This window comes from Dryobates pubescens, chromosome 18, assembly GCF_014839835.1.
Source record: "Dryobates pubescens isolate bDryPub1 chromosome 18, bDryPub1.pri, whole genome shotgun sequence".
Taxonomy (NCBI): domain Eukaryota; kingdom Metazoa; phylum Chordata; class Aves; order Piciformes; family Picidae; genus Dryobates; species Dryobates pubescens.
This window is the reverse complement of record NC_071629.1, coordinates 6,366,039-6,388,155: the sequence shown is the minus strand read 5'-3', so window position 1 is coordinate 6,388,155 and position 22,117 is coordinate 6,366,039. Positions and strand designations below refer to the sequence as shown.

At 46.1% G+C, this 22,117-nt stretch overlaps 1 protein-coding gene across 3 annotated transcripts in view; it reads right to left on the bottom strand.

The window, feature by feature from the left end:
- The window catches only part of LOC104306345 (gamma-aminobutyric acid type A receptor subunit theta), a 77,302-nt gene that overhangs the window by 33,655 nt on the left and 21,530 nt on the right, over positions 1-22,117 (bottom strand). For 2 of the 3 annotated variants that reach the window (XM_009907307.2, XM_009907308.2), the window contains exon 3: positions 14,696-14,763. The exons of the other annotated variant lie outside the window; for it this stretch is intronic. In XM_009907307.2, coding sequence (XP_009905609.1) covers positions 14,696-14,763 — 68 coding nt within the window. The remainder of the gene's footprint in view (positions 1-14,695; positions 14,764-22,117) is intronic. 3 annotated transcript variants of the gene reach the window in all.

Sequence of the window (22,117 nt, the reverse complement as noted above, 5' to 3'; positions counted from 1 at the left end):
GACTCATTGTAGTACCCAGAGAGACAAAACCAGGTAAGAAGCTCACTTGAACAAGAGGAAGGTCAGGCAGTGAGTCCTCAGCTGAGCAATTTTCTCCATGAAAATGGTGAGTTAAAGGAGTGACTGGCTTGAGATAGTGCAAGGAGGGCAGCAAGCTGACTCCCTCTCCATGAGAAGTACAATGTGTGTTTTCCCAAGTGAAGTCCACCCCAGGAATGACATGGATCCCAAACAGTGCAGGTAGTGTGGGTCATTCCCTCTCCTGGAGACCCTTAAAAGCTTGTTGCTTACATCTGTGTTCTGCTAGTTCACAAGATGTCTCCAAAGGGTTTCATTAAGTCTTCCCAAATCCCTTCTCTCTCTCACCATATTTAGGTAAAATCTTAACTTAGCCCCTTTTGTTGCTTCTCTTAACCTCTCTCTAGGCATGCACAAGGTCACCCATTACCACAGTGTGACACACACAAGCATTAATCTCTGTGGAGTCTCAGGGAAATGTTCTGACCATGGATTGCATAGCTGGGAAAGGCAGTTTGAGGGCATGCTTCTATCACTTCAAGCTTTCTGGTCATTTAAAAAAGATTATGCTACCACAGGCTTCTGTTGACCATGATGGGAAAACATGGTGCTTTCAGAAAAGCTATCATTACCTTCCACTGCTTGCCTGCACCAGTCTAAAGTGCTTTCCCTTGAGGGTAGTGGAGCAGGTTGCCCAGGGAGGTAGTTGAGGCCCCATCCCTGGAGATATTCAAGGTGAGGCTCATCAGGGCTCTGAGCAACCTGCTCTAGTTGAGGATGCCCCTGCTGACTGCAGAGGGGGTTGGACTACATGACCTTTGGAGGTCACTTCCAACCCAGACCATTCTATGTCTCTATGATTCTATGCTACACAACTGCTCTCTACACACCTACAAGCCATGGGACAGTGCTGGTACCTGCACCCTACTTATTCTCCTCCTTTCTTCTACCTAGCTTCTCCCAACTCATCCTTTCACACTTTTCTAGCACTACCATTACTGGCTCACAGCATGTGTTGCCTGTGTCCTCCTGCTTACACATATGAGCATATCTAATAGACAGCCATTAAAGCTCAAAAATGTTTTTAATAATCAATTTGCATTTAATTAAACATGCAACAACTAGCCTATTAGAGTAAATTAAATTTGAGTGAGATATTTTAACAGTGACTAGTGAAGACACCACTTCCTAAAGCCCTCAGAAGGAGGGAAAGCCAATGCTGGAAGACCAGTGATGCTCCCTTAAGCATTTTCAAAGGGCTTTCACAGTCTTTGCATCTATCCCCATAGAATTTTCACCTTGCAGTGCTTTCCTTACCTCTTGCTTGCTGAGAGATGTTCAAGTGATTAAAACTCAATAGATTTTCTAGCAGGAGCAGCCTGGTAACAGAAAAATGTGATTTCTCCAAGACATTCCCAGAACTCTTCACTCCTCTGTGCCTTTCTTAGTGTTAACTGAAACATCCTCTTCACCTTTCCAAGAATTTCACTGAACACCAACCCAGTCAGACTCTGCCCCAAGCAGGAGAGTTTCTGCAGCCCTCCATATAGACACTGACTAATAGATATCATGAGGGGATAAGGCTGGAGAAATGCAGAGCTAAAGCAGTTAAGGGGCTTAGTAGCCCACTGGAATTAGGTAAGCTAGAAAACACCTCTGGGTAGCAACTCCAGCTCACTCAATGCTAATTCTCCAGGAGACTGGGCACTTTCACCTATGTCTCATTTTGTCTTACCTGTAAAAATAAGACGTGGGTGCTAACTTGCCTCCATGCTGCCAGTTTGGGGTCCCCCACATCTCTGGGCAAGTGCTAAGTGTGTAATGAACAGAAATTACTTTCTCCCTGAGGAAAAAAATAATAAAAATAGAGCTTGTAATTCCCTGTGGCAGTCAAGACCACCAAGGCAGTTTGGGGCTGCACAGAGCAGGAATCAGGTGGTGAAAGAGGCAATAGTTCTACTTTACATGGCAGAATAAAACCCTGCATATGCAGCTCTGAGCACTGAAACCATGAGACTCTCTGCAGCAACATCAAGGCATGCAGTGCTTTAAAGACACTGTTTAACTTGGGGAAAGAAGGTTTGATATTCCAGGCTCCAAGAACTGCCACAAAGATGTCATTTCCCAGGAGGCAGGCAGAAGCAAACAAATCCTTCGAATGATGCAAGACAACTAACAGGCTCTGGGTGGATCACCTCAGCTAGGCTGGCAAAGATTGTCTTGACCAATAGGTTAGAAAGATGTTTATTTATTGATCATGTAGGAAAGGTGGCTGGGGGTAAGCAGAGAAGATGGTGAAATGCAGAAGAGCAGAAAGTATTTCTGTCAGTAGCATTCAGTTAGGTCTGAGGTTCAGTTAGTTAGAAGCTGGCTGCACTGTGGTTCAAAAACCAAATTCTACTTTTCCACAAGCCCAGGCAAACTGGATATAAACTACTGCACTTGAAAACCCAGAGACTACTGCACAGACCCAGTTCTATATCTGGGGTGACTACTTCTACACATGAATATTCTGCGTTGTCATATCTGTGACCCCTAAGTTGACAAACTCAGTAAGATTGAGTTCTTGTATAGAGAAAGGGGTTACTAATCCACTGTCTCAGCTGTGGTGAGAACAGAGACTTGTACAGTCTTGCTGGCACAACCAAAATGTGCAGGGGGATCTGCTAATCTGTTCTAGGAAACACTTTCTACTGTCAAGGGTATTGACTTTATCATCACGGACGTAGTCTACCTCTGCCTCCATCTATGGGTTAGCCTGCCCTTGATTATCTCAGGACAAAGCCAAGGGAACCAATCCAGGCTGACACCAGCAGCAGTACACACAACGTGGCCCACATTAGCGTTCTTCCACTTTAGCAATCCAAGCCTTGGCTGCAGGATCACAGAGCTGATGGACGGGTGCAGCGTAGTTAACCGACAATAGTGTTCAAAACGCAGCTGTAGGAAACATTCTGGATTCTGCTGAACAAGTCAAGCTCATTACAGAAGGCATGAGGAAAAAGGAGATTTCAGCAGGCTGTGGAGGTCCACAAGCGAGCAGACTTTGACTTCACGGCCAACTGGATGACAGAGAACAAGCTGCAGTCTCTGTCCATGCTGAGTGAGTGCTCTCTGCAGTACCAGGACCAACAGTCCTGGAGCCAAGGAGCTCTATTTGCAGAGCTCACTGAAAGTTATTGGCAAGGAGCCCATGTGGGCTCAGTAAATAAAGTATCTAGATAAAAAAAATACCCAAAGGCACTATTTAATTTTTCTGAGGGTTCTGATACAGCCAGTAACATTGAGAGGGAACAGAAAGCCTACATATAGGGAAAAGGGCACAGGACAAAGGCAGCCCTCCAGAAGAGTGGAATGCAAGGCACCTGGTTGGTCTGATGGCTCACAGCCTGCACAGTTAAATACCTGACACTCATTTATGGGGGCAACACCTTGAAAAGGAAAAGGGGTTGTGTTCTGGAACTAGAGTGGCACTCCAGAAAACTAGGCACAGACCCACTGCACCCAGCCACAGAAAGCAGGAGGCCAGCTGTGCACACCTTGCAAGCAGTGACTTGGAAGCTGCCAGTGGATCTTGCTGTTTGTGCTCTTCTCTGCCATTTTTTGTGGCTGGAGCTGGTCTGAGACAGCAGGGTCTACCCATATTTCATCCCACACGCATGCACACGCTTCTTGCCCCAGATGATCCTTTTCATCTCACTAGAAGACCTTTCTGGATCTCCAAACAGCTCAACAGATCCTCTTCCTTTTACTACCCCTTTTCCTTGAATGTTCATTTTTCTCTGTAGCCTAGCAACTCAGCACAGACTCAGAATATTAACAACTCCTGTCCCCACACACGATCTTCTCCAGAGGCCTGAAAAATGTGATAGCAGAAAGACTGAGCCGGGGTAGGAGCGAGCACGAGAGATGTAGGGAGCACGCAGGGAGCTGCTATCAGCATTCAGAAGCAGTAAAGCTATTCAGCTGTCGTATCTGCCACCTTCACTTAGCATGTACATAACATATAGAGCTATATATAGCCCCATTTATTTACATATTCAAATAGCAACATGACACGCACGCACTCGCGTTTGGATCCAGGTTCTTCTATACTGAGGCGCTGGCACTCTTGAGCACATCCACTTTCTGTTGCTAGATGCTTTAAAAGTGTATATGACAGGGTGTCAGAAGGTCAGATTCTCAAGATCTAATTTGGTTTTCAATCAAATCAGATGAAGCATTTCACTTGTGGGAAGATGCTTTAGCATTCTGCAGTAATCCTCTCCACTGCTGCAGCATTCCTATTGAAACAGGTGGCAGTTTGGAACATTGCTCTCAAATACAGAGGGATTTTTAATATACATATATATATATTAAAAAATACATGTATATATATAAAGGCTGTGGGAGTTCTGCCTATGTAAAAAGCTGAATAAAAAAGTAAGCAGAGGGAGGGGGGAAAAAAAAAAAAAAGAAAGGAAAAGGGACATTTTTATCCCAGGCAAAGTTTTCTGCAGTAGCAATTCTAACTACTACAGGAATGCTGGGGTGCAAGTTGAAGTGGTTCATACCAGCACCATACAACACTGACATGTTCAGATCTAAAGATAACTTGGCTGATACAGGAACAGATGGAGCACTGCAATACATAGCACTGTTCCGCTGAAAGCATGCTGCAAACTATATAGCCATGGACTCTCATCCTCTCCAACATGACTTCTCTCCTGCTGTGGGGTGGAGTCGCCTAGGCAAAGCAGAGTGAGCTTAGCCTCTTCAATAAGAGCACGGAAATGTTCTCATTTGGGAAACTGCCTACTGAGCAAAACATGTGAACTTTGTTTCTCAGTATTGGAGCAGGATTGACTCAGCCCTCTTGAGGCTTGAACTTGTGATACAGGAGAACTTGCAAAGCTGCTCCTGAGGGATAAGAGCCTCATAGAAAGATGCACAGGGGGAATCATTTGCCACAAGCATTGCCACCATATTTTATTTGTGCTGCAGAACCCAATGTCTAGGCTAGGAATCAGACAGTCTATCCAACAGCTTTTCCATAACCAAGAATTTCCAGCTATGCAGACAAAGACCTTTCTGCAGAGCTCCCATTAAGATATCACGTGAGTGCTACAAGATCCCTGGGGAAAAAGAGACAAGCCCAGTAGAATAGAAAGCCTCAGGGGGAGAAAATCATTCTCTAGTCCAGCAGTTCACAATCTTTCCACAGCTGAGAGCTCATTTCACTAAGGTTTCCACAGTTCAGTATCTACTGAGCTATGTACAGGGCCAAAATCGTGAAATTCAGCCATCAGAAACGTTTCTTTCAAGGCCATCATTAATAGTGAAAACATCACAGCCCTTCAGCACAAGCACAGGAGACCCCTTTGTAGGTGATGCAAGAAAGATGGCTCCTCTCACATGAGAACACCTCCAGGCAGTACAGCAGCAAGAACCTCTCAGGATTGCTGCTTTACCAGGCTGCTCTCTGCTACACATGCCCTGAGACCCTGAGACCTCCATCTCAGAAGAAATTCCTGGTGCTTTGTGTAGATTCTAGGTGTCAGCTGGCCACAGCGTTTGACGAGATCACTGTATGGTGATCCTTGGGTTGTTACTTAGCAACTTGACTCCAAGATGTAGTGAATTTCCTGGGCTGCCTCTGCAGTTAAGCAATATCAGGGCCAAGGGCACAGGGAGAATTTTGTCATGGGCATGGGATGATCTGTGAAATATTATGGCAGACAGATAAGATTTTTTTCCCTTCTACAAGTTGCCATAAATGCAGTAAATATTGACATATGAGTCACACTGACCTATTTTCTAGTTTTTAAGATGGGACAATCTATTTGCAGCCAATTTGAGAAGCCATGAGCGGTGAATACTTCAGGCCCCTTCACGAGCTTGCTTTATTCTTAAATATTTTGTGCAAGAACTGAATCCTCTTGTGGAAGGGCAGGAAGGGCACCACTGCCTATTTAACCCTGAGCATCCACTCCCTGCCACCATCACACTGAAGAGTCCCCCTGAGGCCTGATGCTTTACTTGTCCTCGTGCACTACCATAGTTCAAGGGATCTTTCATCACAATCAGTGGAATTTCTGTTAAAAAAAACCACAAAAGCCCAGACAAAACAAAACCAAGCAAACCCAAAGCACAGTGTGATAACAGCAGACACCTACATCTGATTCTTGACTTTTGAGACAAGTGACTGTTTTTCATCAGTGTTGATGAAAGTCACCCTGAGCCTCAGCAGTCACAGGATGTCATCACTGCAAGGATAGACAAAGTAACCTCAGATACAACAATGGCAGACAAGATGAGTGCCTGACATCTGCTTTGTTGCAGAGATGTTGCTAGGAGCTCCCTAGATTTCTACTCTTACCATGTATCTGGATGAGCCATGGAGTAAGCAGTTGTACCTCTTGTCTGCAAAAGAGACTAGGTTAAAAGCTCTATGTCTAGAGTGACTTGGAGGTTACTCTCCATGCCACTGCAACAATCTTTTATTTCTCCTGACATCCCTCTAGCAGAAGGAAAATGCATCAAGATGCTGCTGCTTCCCTTCAGCTAGCCAAGTGATTGTGGATGTATGCACAAAATACTTCCTATTGCTGGAGAGGCAGAGGCATGAGTAGGCCAACAAGGTGACTATATGTAACTGAAGGTAGTGTGCACAAGACACTGCAACAACCACCGTGCAGGATGGCACTTTGCATCCCCTGGTAGCAATCCCCTTCAAAAATGCTATTGCATGTGTACAGAACTGCCAATGCATTGCAGCCCTGCACACCAGGACTTGAACTGACAATAGCTGTATGACCTAAGTTGTGCTGAAGCAATCATCAGCAGAGGAAGGCACTGACGCTTGCTAGCTCGGAGGAAACCTTCCATCTCTGCCTAGTGTTTGTAATACCTTAGTTTAAATCACAGCACACAGAAGCCCCTAGCATGTGGGGGAAAAAAAAGCAGAACATAACCCCAATCTGTCCATGCCAGCACAGAGCCTGGGGATATCTCACCCTAAATCAGAGCTGTACCATTCCTATCATGCCATGCTGGTAGGATATGGCCCTTCTCCAGCTCCAAGGCTCAACAGCATCATCTGCTACCTGCAACCCTGCCATCCCAGGAACCTACAGCAGTCCACTAGGACTGCAGCCCCTACAGTACTATTACAGCTCAGCATCAAAGCTGCCTCTTAGTCTTACCATATTTTGGCAGTGTTCAATATTCAGCAGCCTTAAATACCAAGTTGTAATGTCTGCACACACACACATAGTTTAGATAACACTGTGTCACAGGACTGGAGATACCCTAGACTCCAGGAAAACATTTACAGCACCAAAATGTCACGTCATGCTTGTATCTCATAGCACAGAAGTCCAGAAATCTCTGACTGTAGGAATTAAATGCTCTAATTTGGATTTTTTAAAAGCTTTCATTATCCATGGACATAGAATGACTGGGGAATATCTTTATGTCATCTTTTTTTTCCATTGAAAAGAGATGGCAAGGAAACAGAACAGGTTCAGATCAGAATAAGAAAAATGAAGATACTATGTTTGAAAAGAATATATGGTAGTAAAAGGTACAGCTGTAATAGTAGAAACCTCTTTAAAATGGTTGTTATTAAACCTGAGGACATCTATAGCAGTGGAAAATCTCTTCCAGGGACACACTGCAGCAAAGATTTTTTTTTGCCCATCATTGCAGGCATTGAGAGGGTCCTCCAAGGCTGTTGTCGAAGCTGCATCAGCCTCAAGCAAACCGGTGTTGTGCATACACAATTTGACTGTCAGAACACTTGGAAAGTGGATTGGACATCATGCATCCAGAGCAGTGGTCCCACACAGATACCCATGTTTCTGCTTTTCAGGGAAGGTCCCAATGGTCAAGAGCTCTGACCAGGAGAATGTACAGCCTAAGAGGCTGCTGTGTGGCGTGTACCAGAGAAAGCCTCTCATACAGAATCATAGAATCAACAAGGTTGGAAAAGACCTCAAAGATCATCAAGTCCAACCTCTCACCCAACACCTCATGACTACTAGACCGTGGCACCAAGTGCCACGTCCATTCCCCTCTTGAATACCTCCAGGGATGGTGACTCCACCACCTCCCTGGGCAGCACATTCCAATGGCTAACAACTCTCTGTGAAGGGCTTTCTCCTCACCTCCAGCCTAAACTTCCCCTGGCACAGCTTGAGGTGGTGTCCTCTTGTTCTGATGCTGGTTGCCTGGGAGAAGAGACCAACCCCCTCCTGGCTACAACCATCCTTCAGGGAGTTGTAGACAGCAATAAGGTCTCCCTTGAGCCTCCTCTTCTCCAGGCTAAACAATCCCAGCTCCCTCCTCGTAGGGCTTGTGCTTGAGGCCTCTCATCAGCCTCATTGCCCTTCTCTGGACACAATCTAGCCATCCACACTGCCTTCTTTCATCAGCTATGCTCAGCACACAGAGGAGCCAAGCATCTATACATTACTGTGAATGGGTTACATTGGAACTGAGATTCAGCTAGTCAGTGCATATTCATATTCCAGTGAAAACAGAACAGCAATGCCTGATCAGGACAGAATCCACTACAAAGCTTATTTCTAGCATGCCTAATAGGTGGAAAATTTGATGTAGTGAGAAGAGTGATGGCCCACTGATAGTGGCATAACAGGTGATAGGATGAACTGTCCTGGTTGGGAGCACCTTTATACATAACCTGTTCTATTTCCTCTGGGGTTAAAAGACAATTAAAAACCCTAGCAGCTCATCACTGCCTTAGGATGTGCTTCATATCTCTCTTAAACAGGGAAAAACTTCTTTGCCAAACAAGACAGCCCAGGGATTTTTTTTCTGGGAAATAACAGACATGATGGTTCCTTCCATAAGCCCCAAGAGATCCAGTGAAGTATGACATGATTAGAGGGCTGGAGCACCTCTCCTATGAGGACAGACTGAGGGAGTTGGGGCTGTTCAGTCTGGAGAAGAGAAGGCTGGCCTTCCAGTATCTGAAGGGGACCTACAAGAAAGCTGGGGAGGGACTTTTAAAGGTGTCAGAGGGGACAGGACTAGGGGGAATGGAACAAAATAGAAATGGGTGGATTCAGATTGGATGTTAATAACAAGTTCTTCCCCATGAAGGTGGTGAGGACTGGCACAGGTTTCCCAGGGAGGTGGTGGAAGCCTCATGCCTAGAGGTTTTTAAGGCCAGGCTGGGTGTGGCTCTCAGCAGCTTGATCAAGTGTGAGGTGTCCCTGCTCATGGCAGGTGGTTGAAACTGCATGATCCTTGAGGTGCCTTCCAACCCTAACAATTATGTGATTCAATGATTCTAAGAGTGAGTACAGTCATCCCACCAAGACAGCAGCGTGGCAATAGGTGGTACAGGAACGGGGAGAAGGAGGCAATGAAATGAACTGTCAAGGTCAGCTTTGCCAAGCATCCTGCACCAACCACTAACCTATCTCCACTGCAAACTCTCCCCCAGGCATGGTTCCTTTAACACTTACCTTCCTGCAGACACTTGTGTTTGGAAGCCTTGTTTCTTCTACTAGCCCTCTGCAACAATCCCTCTGTAACTTTTCCACTTGTCACCAGGTTTATAAAACTTTAAAGCTAGTGCTATAACAAACTGAAATGATGTTATAGCAGATGTAGGAGAGCATCTTGGGATGAATAAATTATAGGAGCCACAAAGAAATCACGACTAGAACGGCTGGATGCTCCAAGCTGCCTACGGTGTGCAGATCCGCAGGAGGGAGCAGGTTTAGGACTGCACAGATCATAGGGCAGGAAAATGGAAGTGTTATGAAGGGTAACCATCTCTTATTTCAAAGGCATAGGAAAAAAATCTTCTGCTTGTTTTTCTTATTGAAATAGTTCGTTAATGCTTGAAGGGAGCTCTGAACTGTCTGGTGCTAGAAAAATGTGTGCCCAAAGATCACCCAGAAAGAGATAAGGCTGGAGCTGGAAGTATTCTATTCTATTCTATTCTATTCTATTCTATTCTATTCTATTCTATTCTATTCTATTCTATGCTATGCTATGCTATGCTATGCTATGCTAAGCTATGCTATGCTATGCTATGCTATGCTATGCTATCCTATCCTATCCTATCCTATCCTATCCTACCCTATCCTATCCTATCCGCCTCTACTTTCACCATGCAGCAAGTACAATATACCCATAATAGACCGGCCCTCAGCTGCCTGTTGAAAGGACATGTGGGAGGGAGGAAAGACCTTCAGCTCCTTCTGAAGCCATTGGTACTCTATACCATCAGAACTGGAGCTGCCAAAATGGGTTGTTTGAACCAGACCATTAAGCTGATAGTGATTTAGGGCAGCATTCAGGCCATGTAGCACAAGGACAGAAACCCACAGGCTGCTTCAGCTGCAGAGCGACTGGAGCTCCATGCTGCAAGTGCTCGTCATTCTCCTGGATCAGAAGTACTATTGTATTCCTCAGTAGCTTGGGTACCAAGACCATTCAGGTCTGAATACAGCACTGTCCAAGTACTGCTGTACACCAACAGGCATCTACAAATACTTGCTCCTTGTTCCATGTTTACTGCAATTCAAACTCCCGCAGCAAAATGGCATTTACCAGATAACTTATCCCTTCCATTTCCTTTAAAGAGAACTAGGAGATGCTATCCTTACATTCTTTGCAGATCATCTGAGCTACTGAACATCATTATGAAGACATTCCTCCTTTCAGCCTGCCTTTAAATCCCCAACTTGCAGATTTGTACAGGGCATGAAAAGACTCTAGCTAGGACTTTCATCTTCATGGATCATCACTTCCCAGAGGGTCTGCCAGTCAAATGTGCCCTCCCCAATACCTATTTGGCCTGGCCCCTGACATCCTTTCCCAGGCATTTCAATTGATGTCACTGATCTTGGCTCAGAAAATAATCCTTCTAATCACTGACAAGAACAGAGGCTGCTGCTCAGCGTTGCTTAGCAAGGCTAAGAGCAATACACAGCAATAAAGCATTTCCCTAGCAAGTGAGCCTGAAAACACAGCTGACCACACACAGGCAGCAGCTGCAACGAACAAGAAGGTGCCATGTTTTAAAAACAAGGGCTGTGGGTTTTGACCCTCATCGTTGGGAGATCATCACAAAGCCAGCCCTGTACCTATGAACCTACTGCATCCTGCCACGGTTCCATCTTGTAAGCTGTAACGTGGGCAGTATCTGAGCATGGCCCTCATGGAGATGGAGATGCAGTGACTTTGTATAGCAAGGCACCAGGAAACACACAGCATGTACAGGCACCTGCAAAGCATTGTGTATCCTAGACTGTCTGGGAACTTCCAGCATAAAGCCATAACTGCCTTTGCAGAGAGCACTGAATCCTCCAGGCTAGAAATGTCACCACACCATCATTTTGGGAATACAGTTCTCATGCAAGTGAAGGCAAGGGCTCCTCCTTAGATCATGGGTGGAGCTGTATTCCTCTGCAGTACCACATCCAGCTGGACTCCTATGGAAAACAACTTTTTGAATCATGCCACGGGTAGGCACTGACAGCACTTGTTGCCTGCCATCACACAGCCAGCAGATGCCAAAAGTCCCAGGGAAAAGCATGGGAGAGCTGGGGGTTCTCCTCAGCCTGCCCAGCCCCAGCACCAGGGCCATTGTTCCCAAAAGAATGTCTGAGGATTAATTAATTATCCTACAAGGGGCAGTAAGTAATAACACTCATTGTGGAACAATAGAAGCTATTTGGTTGCCACGACAACCCAGCTTCACTTCTGTGCCTTTAATTTATTCATTGCACAGTCCCTTTCCCAATCACATATGATGCCAAAAACTGCCTTGTTTTTCTTGCCAGTATCCATGTCCAGAGCAGGGGTAAGACACAGTCCTTTCCCCGAGGCATCTGTCACACAGAAGAATGATGCACATAAAATCCCTTCAGCCTGGAAACTTACATCACACAATCACTCTTCTGCTCCCGAAATGTTTGTTCTTTAAGATGATTCTGGTTTTGTAATCCTTTACTGAAGCTACCTAACCATGATGCTTATGGATCTTGATCTCAAGTAGGTTTGCACATAGAGCTGCTTTGTCCCCATTCCACCCCCAGCCCAACATGTGTAGGAAGGATGGGCAGGAGATTATGCCTGTCAAATCCAATGGAGAGCCAGATGGGATAATCAAAAGCTTGGAAGTGATGTCTTCACAGTAGCAACAGAAGCATGGTATGGACAGTGCCTGGTGTCATTTGATTACAGCTGTGCCACAACCATCAAAACACTCAATGCCCATCAAGAGCACTGCCCACATTCTGCAGGATTCAGAGCAGCATACAGATGAGGGTTCATGCCAGGAAGCATGTTCTCCCATGCACTCCACAAAGACATTACCGTTGCTGTTTCTCCACAGCACACACGTTTGCCCCATCCATCCTACAGGAGAGGGAAGCAGATGCTCTCTGGGGAGGGCAGAGCATCCCATTCACAGGACAAGGGTTGCTATGGGTATGACTATAGTCTAGGACACAGCCTGCCTGGCCACAGCTGCTCACACCAGGTGTATGACAAAGAACACCATCAGCCTTTATAGTCCATGGACACATCTCCAGCAGGAGGTCCATCCTGAACCAGCCTCGGCCACATTCAGCTATCTCCTCAGGTCTGCTGAGGAAGATCAGGCTGTTGAAGTAAGACAGCTAAGCTGAAAGCCAAATGCCTCACTCCCTTCTGGTTATGTTTGTGCAAGTTAGGTTCTTAACCTACAAGTCCAGACCCCAAGTTTTTCATGCTGACTCTAGTAAGGAGCTTGACAATTGGTTCACCACAGGAAAATTCAGGTCCAAGCTGAGACCGGGGGAGGACCTGATTCAAAGTTGAGCTCTGCCCTGACAGGCAAGATAGATGGAACTAGGTTAAGCCATCTGGCTTTTCTAAACTGAATCTAACCACAAGCACAGCTACCCAATGCAATGGGGACCTAGGTCTGTACCTGACATTCTTCCTGTACACACTGTCCAGTGTCAGTTTCTAGAGTGAGGTGTAACATGCCATGCAGATAGTTATGGTAATGGTGGGATGACAGCAGAGTCTGCAAAGGAAGCTGTTCCATATGAGAACCTGAAGGCTCATTGCTGACCCTTCACCCTGGATTGTACCAACACTTGTATTCAGGATTTTCAAGCAGTATGGAAACCAAAGCAACTAGTCAGACTGTCTCCCCTCCCCTCCTCCCTTCCATGCAACAGCAGAATAGCTGGTGGGCCACAGAAACAGGGCAGGAGAGTCCAGAAACAGATAAATAGGACAGGAGCATTGGGAGACCTAGGTTTTAATTGACTTGAACAGCAAGAGCTCTAAACTGGCCTAGGATTCTCCTGCATTGGCCAGGAATGGGGGAACATGACAGCTGCTGACAGGGAGGTCAGGAGCCTTCCAGTCCACTCTTGGAAAGGAGTTTGGAGGAAAAGCCTCCAGGCATGGGGGAGAAAGGCAAGATAGGGAATGATCAGCACAATCCATGTCCTCTGCTGGGTGTAAAGTCTAGAGAGACAGATAGCATAGGCGTGGATGTGTCCCCATGACCAAAACAATTAACCAATTTCACACCAACCCACTGCTACCCAGGCAGATAATTCTTTTCTTCTCAGTGGTATGAAAAGCTTCAGTTTAACAATGCCACCTGGAACTACATCTCCATTAGAAGCCAGTGCAGATCTCCAAAGAAATGCCAAATTAACACTATCAAACATGAACTTGGTAGCCACAGGCTGACTGTAAAGCCACCCCTGCCTTCATGTTAACCAAAAGATACAATTTGCATCTATTTTTAATTCTTTTTAGGTTTTTTAAAGGCAAGAGCATTAATGGATAGGAGGGGTGGATGTGCAACCAGCACAGAACTATAACAAATGAGACTCTACTCTGGGTAAGATGGCACTAGCTCCAGAGATGCCAGAAGACATCTTCTGTCCACATGTTCACAGATAACAGCAGGGAAGTTTCAGTGTGCTGATACAGATGCTCACTAACCCTTCTAGAATGTACTCTCCACTAGGAAGCAAACTGCAGTCATTCAGCATGTCCAGCCACATCACACAGCAGGGGCAGATGCATCCCACCTGCCAGTCCTGTCTTCCAAGTATTCTTTTAATGAGTTCAGGATTGTTTCAGCCTGGGTCTGAGGCTGTGGGGACAAGTGACAGGCAGTCCCAGTGACACAAGTCATTCAGCAGGCAGAAGAAGAAAGGCTCTGATTGAAACCAGTATGTTGAGAAAGAAATTTGGGGGGGAAAACCCCACAAGCACACAACCCCCCCAAAACAACAACAACAAAATCCCACACAAACAACCCCCACCAAACAACTTTCCCCCCCCAACTCTTTTCCTCTGGCCCAGTTAAGTGTTTGGTTTTCTTTTTCATCACAACACACATGGAGAAGAATTCTGCCTTAAATTAGAGTTCCCATCACCCCCTTAAAATTCTGTATCCAAAGCAGAAGCAAAAAGTCCTTCTTCAATACCAGACATAAGTCTCTCTTCCTCCAACAGCTTCTCAGAGGCAGGAAAGATCTCTAGCAGGAAGTCAAGAAAGCAGGGGTGTGACTTTCAAGCTTTTCAAGAGTGCACCCTGAGATCTCAGGTAGCTTCCAGAAGCCACTGTCTTGGAAGCACATCTCAATCAGAAAAGTGGAAGAATAGTTTGTTAGGCTTTTTTCCCCTCAAAACTTACCATGTTGACTTCAGAGATCTGGTCAATGCTGGAGATATGGATGCTCATTCCCACTGTGACAGGGTTACCTGGAACACAGATCAACTGAGTTAGGATTGTATTCAAGCCTTCCTCTTGTACCTGTTATTAAAGAATTGCCTAGAAATGATGGATACAATTTGAAGCAGCCTCACATTCCCCTAATATCAAGGATTTCCAAGTCACATGTGCTCAAATGATTAGAGAGAAGTAGCTTTCTCCAATTTTCAGTCCTTCAGACTCACCCCTAGGAGCAGCGCAGCCTAAGCTTGATTCCTGGAAGTTAATTACCCCCTAGTTATACAATTATCTCTAGTTATTCCAAATAATGCCTTCAGAGACTATCAGTAGGCTCCCAGTGGACTTGCATAAGGTGTTGCTGATTGACCATACAAAGAACATAGCAATCAAGCCCATGAAACACATGGACAGGAAAGATACTTCAGCTCACTCCTCCACCACTCTGTCAGCTCTGAGTGTTCAGTCTAAAAACCCCAAGTGAATTTTAATACCCAAGATACCAGGCAAGTACAGGAACCAGACCTCTAAAGTGGGAAAGGAGCATTTGTATAGTCACTGTTCTTCCCATCTCCTGTCCTCCCCACAGCCCCTAAACCAGAGAACAAACAATTCCGCTGCAAGCAAAGGCCCTCTTCTTAACACGTGCAAGGTGGAAAATGATTCCTTGCGATGCAGTGCTAGAAAGGGAATGACAAGCAGTTATGTCACTCAAGGTATTAACTCTTCCATGGACTCATTAGTAGATCTAACTGCTAAAATATTTACAGATAATCATGAAATGGCTTTGAAAGTAATTAGGAGGCTGGGGGAGAGGGGAGAACCACACAACTGGAAATGAAGTGATTTTTTAATTATGTGTTAGCAAAAGTAGGGAAGTAATGTCATTAGGGCTGCTTTGTGATTGGGTGCACCGCTAACCGAGACCCTCTGCTGCAAATTAAGCAGCATTATCCTTTAATGGAATATGAACAACACAGAAAACATCAGAATCAACAACTGTAATTAGGCCCTGCTATGCAAATCTCCTTAAAGAGGCAGTGTTCCTCGCCGGCACTCTTGGCTCGCCGGCAGGGGTGCCGGAGGCAGGGGTGCTCAGGAGACCTTGCAGAGGGTGGAATCCTCACACAGCACTCTCCCAGCCATAGCTCTGCTGTACTTCTGTGTTCAACTTTCACAAGGGAACCAGTTGGGAAAATAACCAAAAGTCACTTCAGGGAGAGCTGCTTCTCCTGCATCCTCTCCTATGCCAGAGGCTAATAGTGGTACAGGAAAGCTTTTAAGGAAGTCTCACTTCGGGAGTCTGCTGCCTTTTTTTTTTTTTTCCTTTTCTGAAATCAGGGCCTTGTGATAGAAGCTACAGCAGAGGAAGGGAGTCACCACTGCCCTGAGGCTCTTACAGACTTTGGTTACAGGAGGAAAGATGGGGCAGTGTGTGAGGCAGCAGCAGAGCTGGGAAGAAGGCAGCTCAGCACTCCTCAGCCTTTCTGCCAGGCAGAGGGGTTTTCCTTGAAGAGCTGCCCTGGTGCCTGCTTTGCTTCCAGTCTGTCACCACCTATACATATGTCACTGTGGTTGTGTGTCCACTCCTTCCTCAGTGCAAAAAGTGTTTCTTGCCCCCAAACGGTGTAGAACACCCTCTGAAGCCAGCAGGCTGGGTGGCTATGGCAGGGGAGCACTGGCAGTGGTGATACACAAATATTTGTCAAATACAGAGTCTATCCAATCTAATCTATCTGTCTAGACATTTGTGCTGTGTTCATCACCATGGTATCTGAGTGCCTGAGGTCATGCAGTGACTCAGTGTCAGAGCCGTGGATGAGATCCAGACCTCCCAACTCCCAGCCCCAAGATGAATGTTGGATCAGCCATGCTGCTCCCCGTCAGCCCGGGCTCAGCTGCACCCAGCTCCTGTGCAGAGTCAGCAGTGTTCCTCTTGGCCTCTCCCGGTACTGCACCCCATCTACCAGGGCAAGTGAGAGGCTCCACTGCCCACTTACAAGCCCTGGAGCCCATTAACCCCACAGGCAGAAGCACGTGGTTGTCATACAAGCACTTCAAAGGTGAAGGTGTGCAGCATCCTGCCTTTACTGGACCTAGTCTCAGCTTGATCACAGGGAAGTTATTTCACCTTTTCCATCTCTGTTGTGAAAACTGTCTCACAGCCTTCTCAGGACAGGGATGCAAGAACCCTTTGCAGAGCCAACAGAAAAAGCACCCTCTACCTCTTACTGCAGCCCAGAGAAAAACTAGACCGGCTAGTGTTCAACATTTGGGCTGTAAGTAGTACACAAAATAAACAAAGGACATCAATTCTGCCAATGTTAATAGCTTCAGGCAAGAGGGATACAAAAGTAGGGTACTTAAAAATATGGGATAACTTCATCTGTAAATTTGTTCCAAAAGGCAGAACTCTGCACTCATGGATGGGAAACAAGGCAAAAAGAGCAAAGCATCCTAAAGGTCCAAGCTTTTACCTGTGCTTTGCCAACGGGTGCAAAAATCCTGGACCTTCCCCTTAAAGAAAAACTCAGGCCTAGGAGAGGTTTGTAGGCAATGTCATGAGTGAGGGCGTGTGAGAAGTTCTGTCACTTGCAACAGTGAATGGCACCCCCACACCTCCTTGTTTCTCACCACTGCTGGAGAAGTCACCAACATTTTGTCCTGAAAGCAGTTTGGTGCCTGTGAAAAAAAAACAACCCTGTGCTCGGGAAGTTGGGAGGGAAGGAGACAAAAGAGTTATAATAAAACCTCTCCTTTTTTGGTGGTTCGGGTTTTTTTTTCCCCCTTTGCAAGTGATACTTGTCAAATCCAAAAACAGTCAAGGTAGAGAACAAGTTGTGCTCATGTGCAATATTTTCCCAGCAACTAGTTATTCTTTCACATTTTGTTTTGTAATCCTGAAATGCCTCAGAATCTGGAGAGGGATTGCTGCAGCAGGAGTTCCTGTGGCATGACTGCAGAGGAAAGGTCACCGTTCCAAACCGATCTGCCTGCACCACAGCCGGAGGTGATGGCAGCCTGGATCAGGATATCTCTTCCAGATCTCAGCCTGGTAGCTCAGCAAAGACAACACCACAAACTCCAGTGCAATAGGTCTCCAGATACTGGATGCTTACTTGGGCAGCTGCCCTGTTCTGAGGTCCAAGCTGCCCTCTTTCATTCTTGCCCAGGGCTCAGGGGAGACCTTATTGTTCTCTACAACTACCTGAAGGGAGGTTGTAGCCAGGTGGGGGTTGGTCTCTTCTCCCAGGCAACCAGCACCAGAACAAGAGGACACAGTCTTAAACTACACCAGGGGAAGTTTAGGCTGGAGGTGAGGAGAAAGTCCTTCACAGAGAGAGTTGTTAGCCGTTGGAATGTGCTGCCCAGGGAGGTGGTGGAGTGGAGTCACCATCCCTGGAGGTGTTCAGAAAGGGATTGGATGTGGCACTTGAAGCCATGGTTTAGTAGTCATGAGGTGTTGGGTGAGAGGTTGGACTCGATGATCTTTGAGGTCTTTTCCAACCTTATTGATTCTATGATTTTATGTTTGTTTGTTCAGTGAAGTTCTTGCTTGGGCCCAAGCAACACTGGCTTCTGCAGATGCAAAGCTTAATGAAGAGATTCCATGATTCTATGACTAGAGCAAGCCTGGGTTTCTCTGCCATCAGACCTTCAACTACAATACAGACACCCAAGGCCAGTGGGCAGATAAACAGAACCACACCATTTTGAAGAACTACAGCAAATGCTTCAAGGAATCTTACTGTGATTCTTACTATGTGAACTCGGCAGTGCTAGAAGAGACAAAGAAATCTAAGGGAGAGGCACCAACCACAAAGGTACCCTTTAGCCTACAGGAACAGAGGTATTAATGGGGATCTTGTGGGGGTTGCATAGCCCACATCTGATGGAAACAGACTGGCGTTTCTTTAAACCACCAGTGTCAAAAAAGCCCCTGGACAGTCTCTTCCTGCATTTCACTGCACTGAAGGCATTTCCTAAATATCCAAACTAAACCTTCTCTGCAGTGTAAATGTAGTTTAGTTTCATCACTCTCTCCCAGTGATAGTGAAAGAACAAATCAATCATCCTTCCTTAACAACAGCTTTTATGTACTGAGAAACCATGACAGCCCTCTCCCTCCCCCACCAATACTGTCTTGCCTAGATTAAATGCACCTGATTTCTTCAACCTCTCCTCAGAGGTCATGTTTTCTGAAGCTCTGACAATTAGTGCCGCTCTCCTCTGGCCTTTTGCCAATTTGTCTACATCTCTATTTTAAACCCTGGTATCCAGAAAGCAGCCACTGAGGCAAAGACGACGTGCCACTGCCACGGAAATGAAAAGAAAGCAAGCAGCCTCCCGTGTACAGCATTCTCATGAAACCACAGAAGTCTCTCCAACCCCACTGCTCCCATCCTGGGAGCTGCTCACGTTGTGTAGGAGGTTGGAGATGTAAAAGGGGCAGCCCAGCTCTTGCTGCTAGAGTGCATCACACATGCACGAAGAGGGAGTACAGCTCTGTCTCTTTTGAGCAAGAGCAGAGATTATTCAAGACAGTTTTGTGCATGAGCCCCAGCGCTCCCTGCTTGCATCCTGCCTGTGGCACCACCAGTCTCTGAGATCCCTGCAGCAGCAGGAAAGCTGCTTTAAGGTCTTCTGCTGAGTAAACAAAGTCAATCAGAGAAAATTAGACGCTTCAGTCACTAAACCTACATATAAAACGGGTCTGTGCCTTAACCTTCAGTGGTAAAACACCCAGAGACATAAGACTCCATGCAAAACTCTGCTCCTTATCCCCAGCTCTGCAGAAGCTAAAGGACAGCAGGAGCACCAGAGGCCAGAAACAGCAAGTCCCAGACAAGGTTGCCCTGGTCTGACTGGCAGAATTATTTCTGCAAATGCAGGGCAATATAGGCAGCCACAAAGAGGGCAAGGTTTGCTGATATGTGTAGCTACAGGACTGCAGTGTCTTACTTGCATATTCACCAAACAAGATCAGCTGTTAAGATACTCTCAGGTTTGCCAAAGGCACACAGCACATAGACTAATTTCACTCCCAGGACCTTTTCCTTCAGTCTTATTCCCACTTTCCTGAGTAAGGGAGAACTGCTCAGCACCTACTTGCTCTTTCTACAGAAAATTGTTTTGCCCAAGCCACTGCCTCTGCTTTGTTCACAGCACTGAACCTCAGGGCACCCTGGCTTTATGTTTACAGCTTAAAACCACAGCCCACGTCACTGCTCTGCGCAGTGATGAGTTGGTTATACAAGGGCTGACAGGCATGGTTAGTTAGGAGGCCAGAGCTACCAGGTAATCAGAGGTGCAGAAGGCAGCACATTCAGCATCAGCCTTGTCACTAGCCCAGGAGCTGCTGCCTGGATGCAACCATACAAGCTTGTAAGAAATCCCACTCTGTCCCTCCCAGAACAGATACCTTTGAATAATTTTCAGCTGATGGACTAATTAATCCTAGGTCATAGTTTTTTAAACCCATCCAAAAGATGACTTAGAGGACAGTCAGCTGTTACAAAACTCTCAGGCTCACTATAGAGGAATCTACAGCAACACCCCAGGACAGGAAGAACGGAAATGCTCCTGGGTTTCCACCACATTGAAGGATTGCAGGGAGTTCACAGATTGCTATCTGCACAACAGCTCAGCTCACAGACCTCAAGACTGAGGCTCTGCTACAGCAGTTAAAGGATGAACATCTAGAAGATGCCATCCCATTAGACTACACAAGCCAAATCACAAAGAAGTTTCCCAATGCTAATTTTCCTGTTCCTTTCCCTTTTTTCCCCTCCTTTTTTTCCTTTCCCAGCCTAGGTACAGCATCAGGCACAAATTCAGTAAGTGTTAGCATTGCTTGAGGAGCAAGAAAATTTGACCATGTATCATGAAAGCAGAAATGCTTTGGGAACAGCCTTCATCCAGTATCTCTGATTTGCCATGACATCTAGAAGTACAGACTTCAACAGGGTCTCTTAAGAACCTACTTAAACTTTTCCAACAAAATGTAGGTTTAAATAACCAGTAAACATTCTCCAACCCTTTTCCCACTTGTTTCCTCCCCCCCCCATACTCATCTCTTAACCTATCCCCCATCTGCATCCAGTGGTGGGCACTAAGTTTGCTAGGCCTAGCACAGCATCCAGGAACATCAAACACATTCCCAGGCTGATACAAAAGCCCTCCCTCTACTCTCAGTGAGTCACTTCATGCCATTCACTGGATTTATAAGGGCAAAGCAAACCATAACATGATGCTTTTGGTCACTGTTATACAGTAACAGAAAGAATCATAGAATCAATAAGGTTGGAAAAGACCTCAAAGATCGTCAAGTCCAACCTGTCACCCAACACCTCATGACTGCTAAACCATGGCACCAAGTGCCACATCCAATCCCTTTTTGAACACCTTCAGGGACAGTGACTCCACCACCTCCCCAGGCAGCCCATTCCAATGGCTAACAATTCTCTCTGTGAAGAACTTTCTCCTCATCTCAAGCCTGAACTTCCCCTGGTGCCACTTGAGACTGTGTCCTCTTGTTCTGGTGCTGGTTGCCTGGGAGAAGAGACCAACCCCCAGCTGGCTACAACCTCCCTTCAGGTAGTTGTAGAGAGCAATAAGGTCTCCCCTGAGCCTCCTCTTCTCCAGATGATCTCGTGGCAAGCCAGCAAATGTGACATTGCCTTCTTGTCTGTGTGGAAACTGGAAGCATGCTGCTGAGGAATCTCTTCTACATGAAGCAAGCATGGTATTTTGGAGTGTAAAGACAGGGACCATCAAGGCCTGCTACTTCCTCTTGGATTCATTGTCCTGCAGGGGCAGGAGGGGTATCTACCACAACTAATCCTCATGGAGACTGCAGCTAGTCTCCAAGTAGATCTGTCAGAAAATGCTTTCTTCTGCCTGACAGCTTTCCTGCATTTTGCCATACCTCTTCTGGGAAAACATGGCACTTTCGAAGCTGCTTAGCCTACACACAGAACAAGATCGTGCCAAACCTTGCCAGACTTTCCATTCATCCACATCAGCAGACCAGGTATGGTGTCAAACCTGTGCAAGGAGGCTAATGAGGAGTTCCAGCCTTCACCATTCTGCTCTCCTGACATTCTGGCTGCTCACCTTATCCAGTCAGATGACTGAGTCTGTACTATTCATTTAAGGGGAAATACTTCCCAAGAGAAATGAAGAGTGAGAAATGGTGGCATCAAGGACAGCACACATTTGATGGAGCATCTAAGAGAGGGTACAGCCATAGCATAGCTCTTGAGCTCTTTGAATAGTTGAACCCTGAATAAAACAAGGGCTTCAGCAAGAGAGAGGTTTTCCTCCAAGCAAGCAATGAGGCCAATTCTTTGTCAATATACCAAGAGACACAGCACTTGCAGAGGA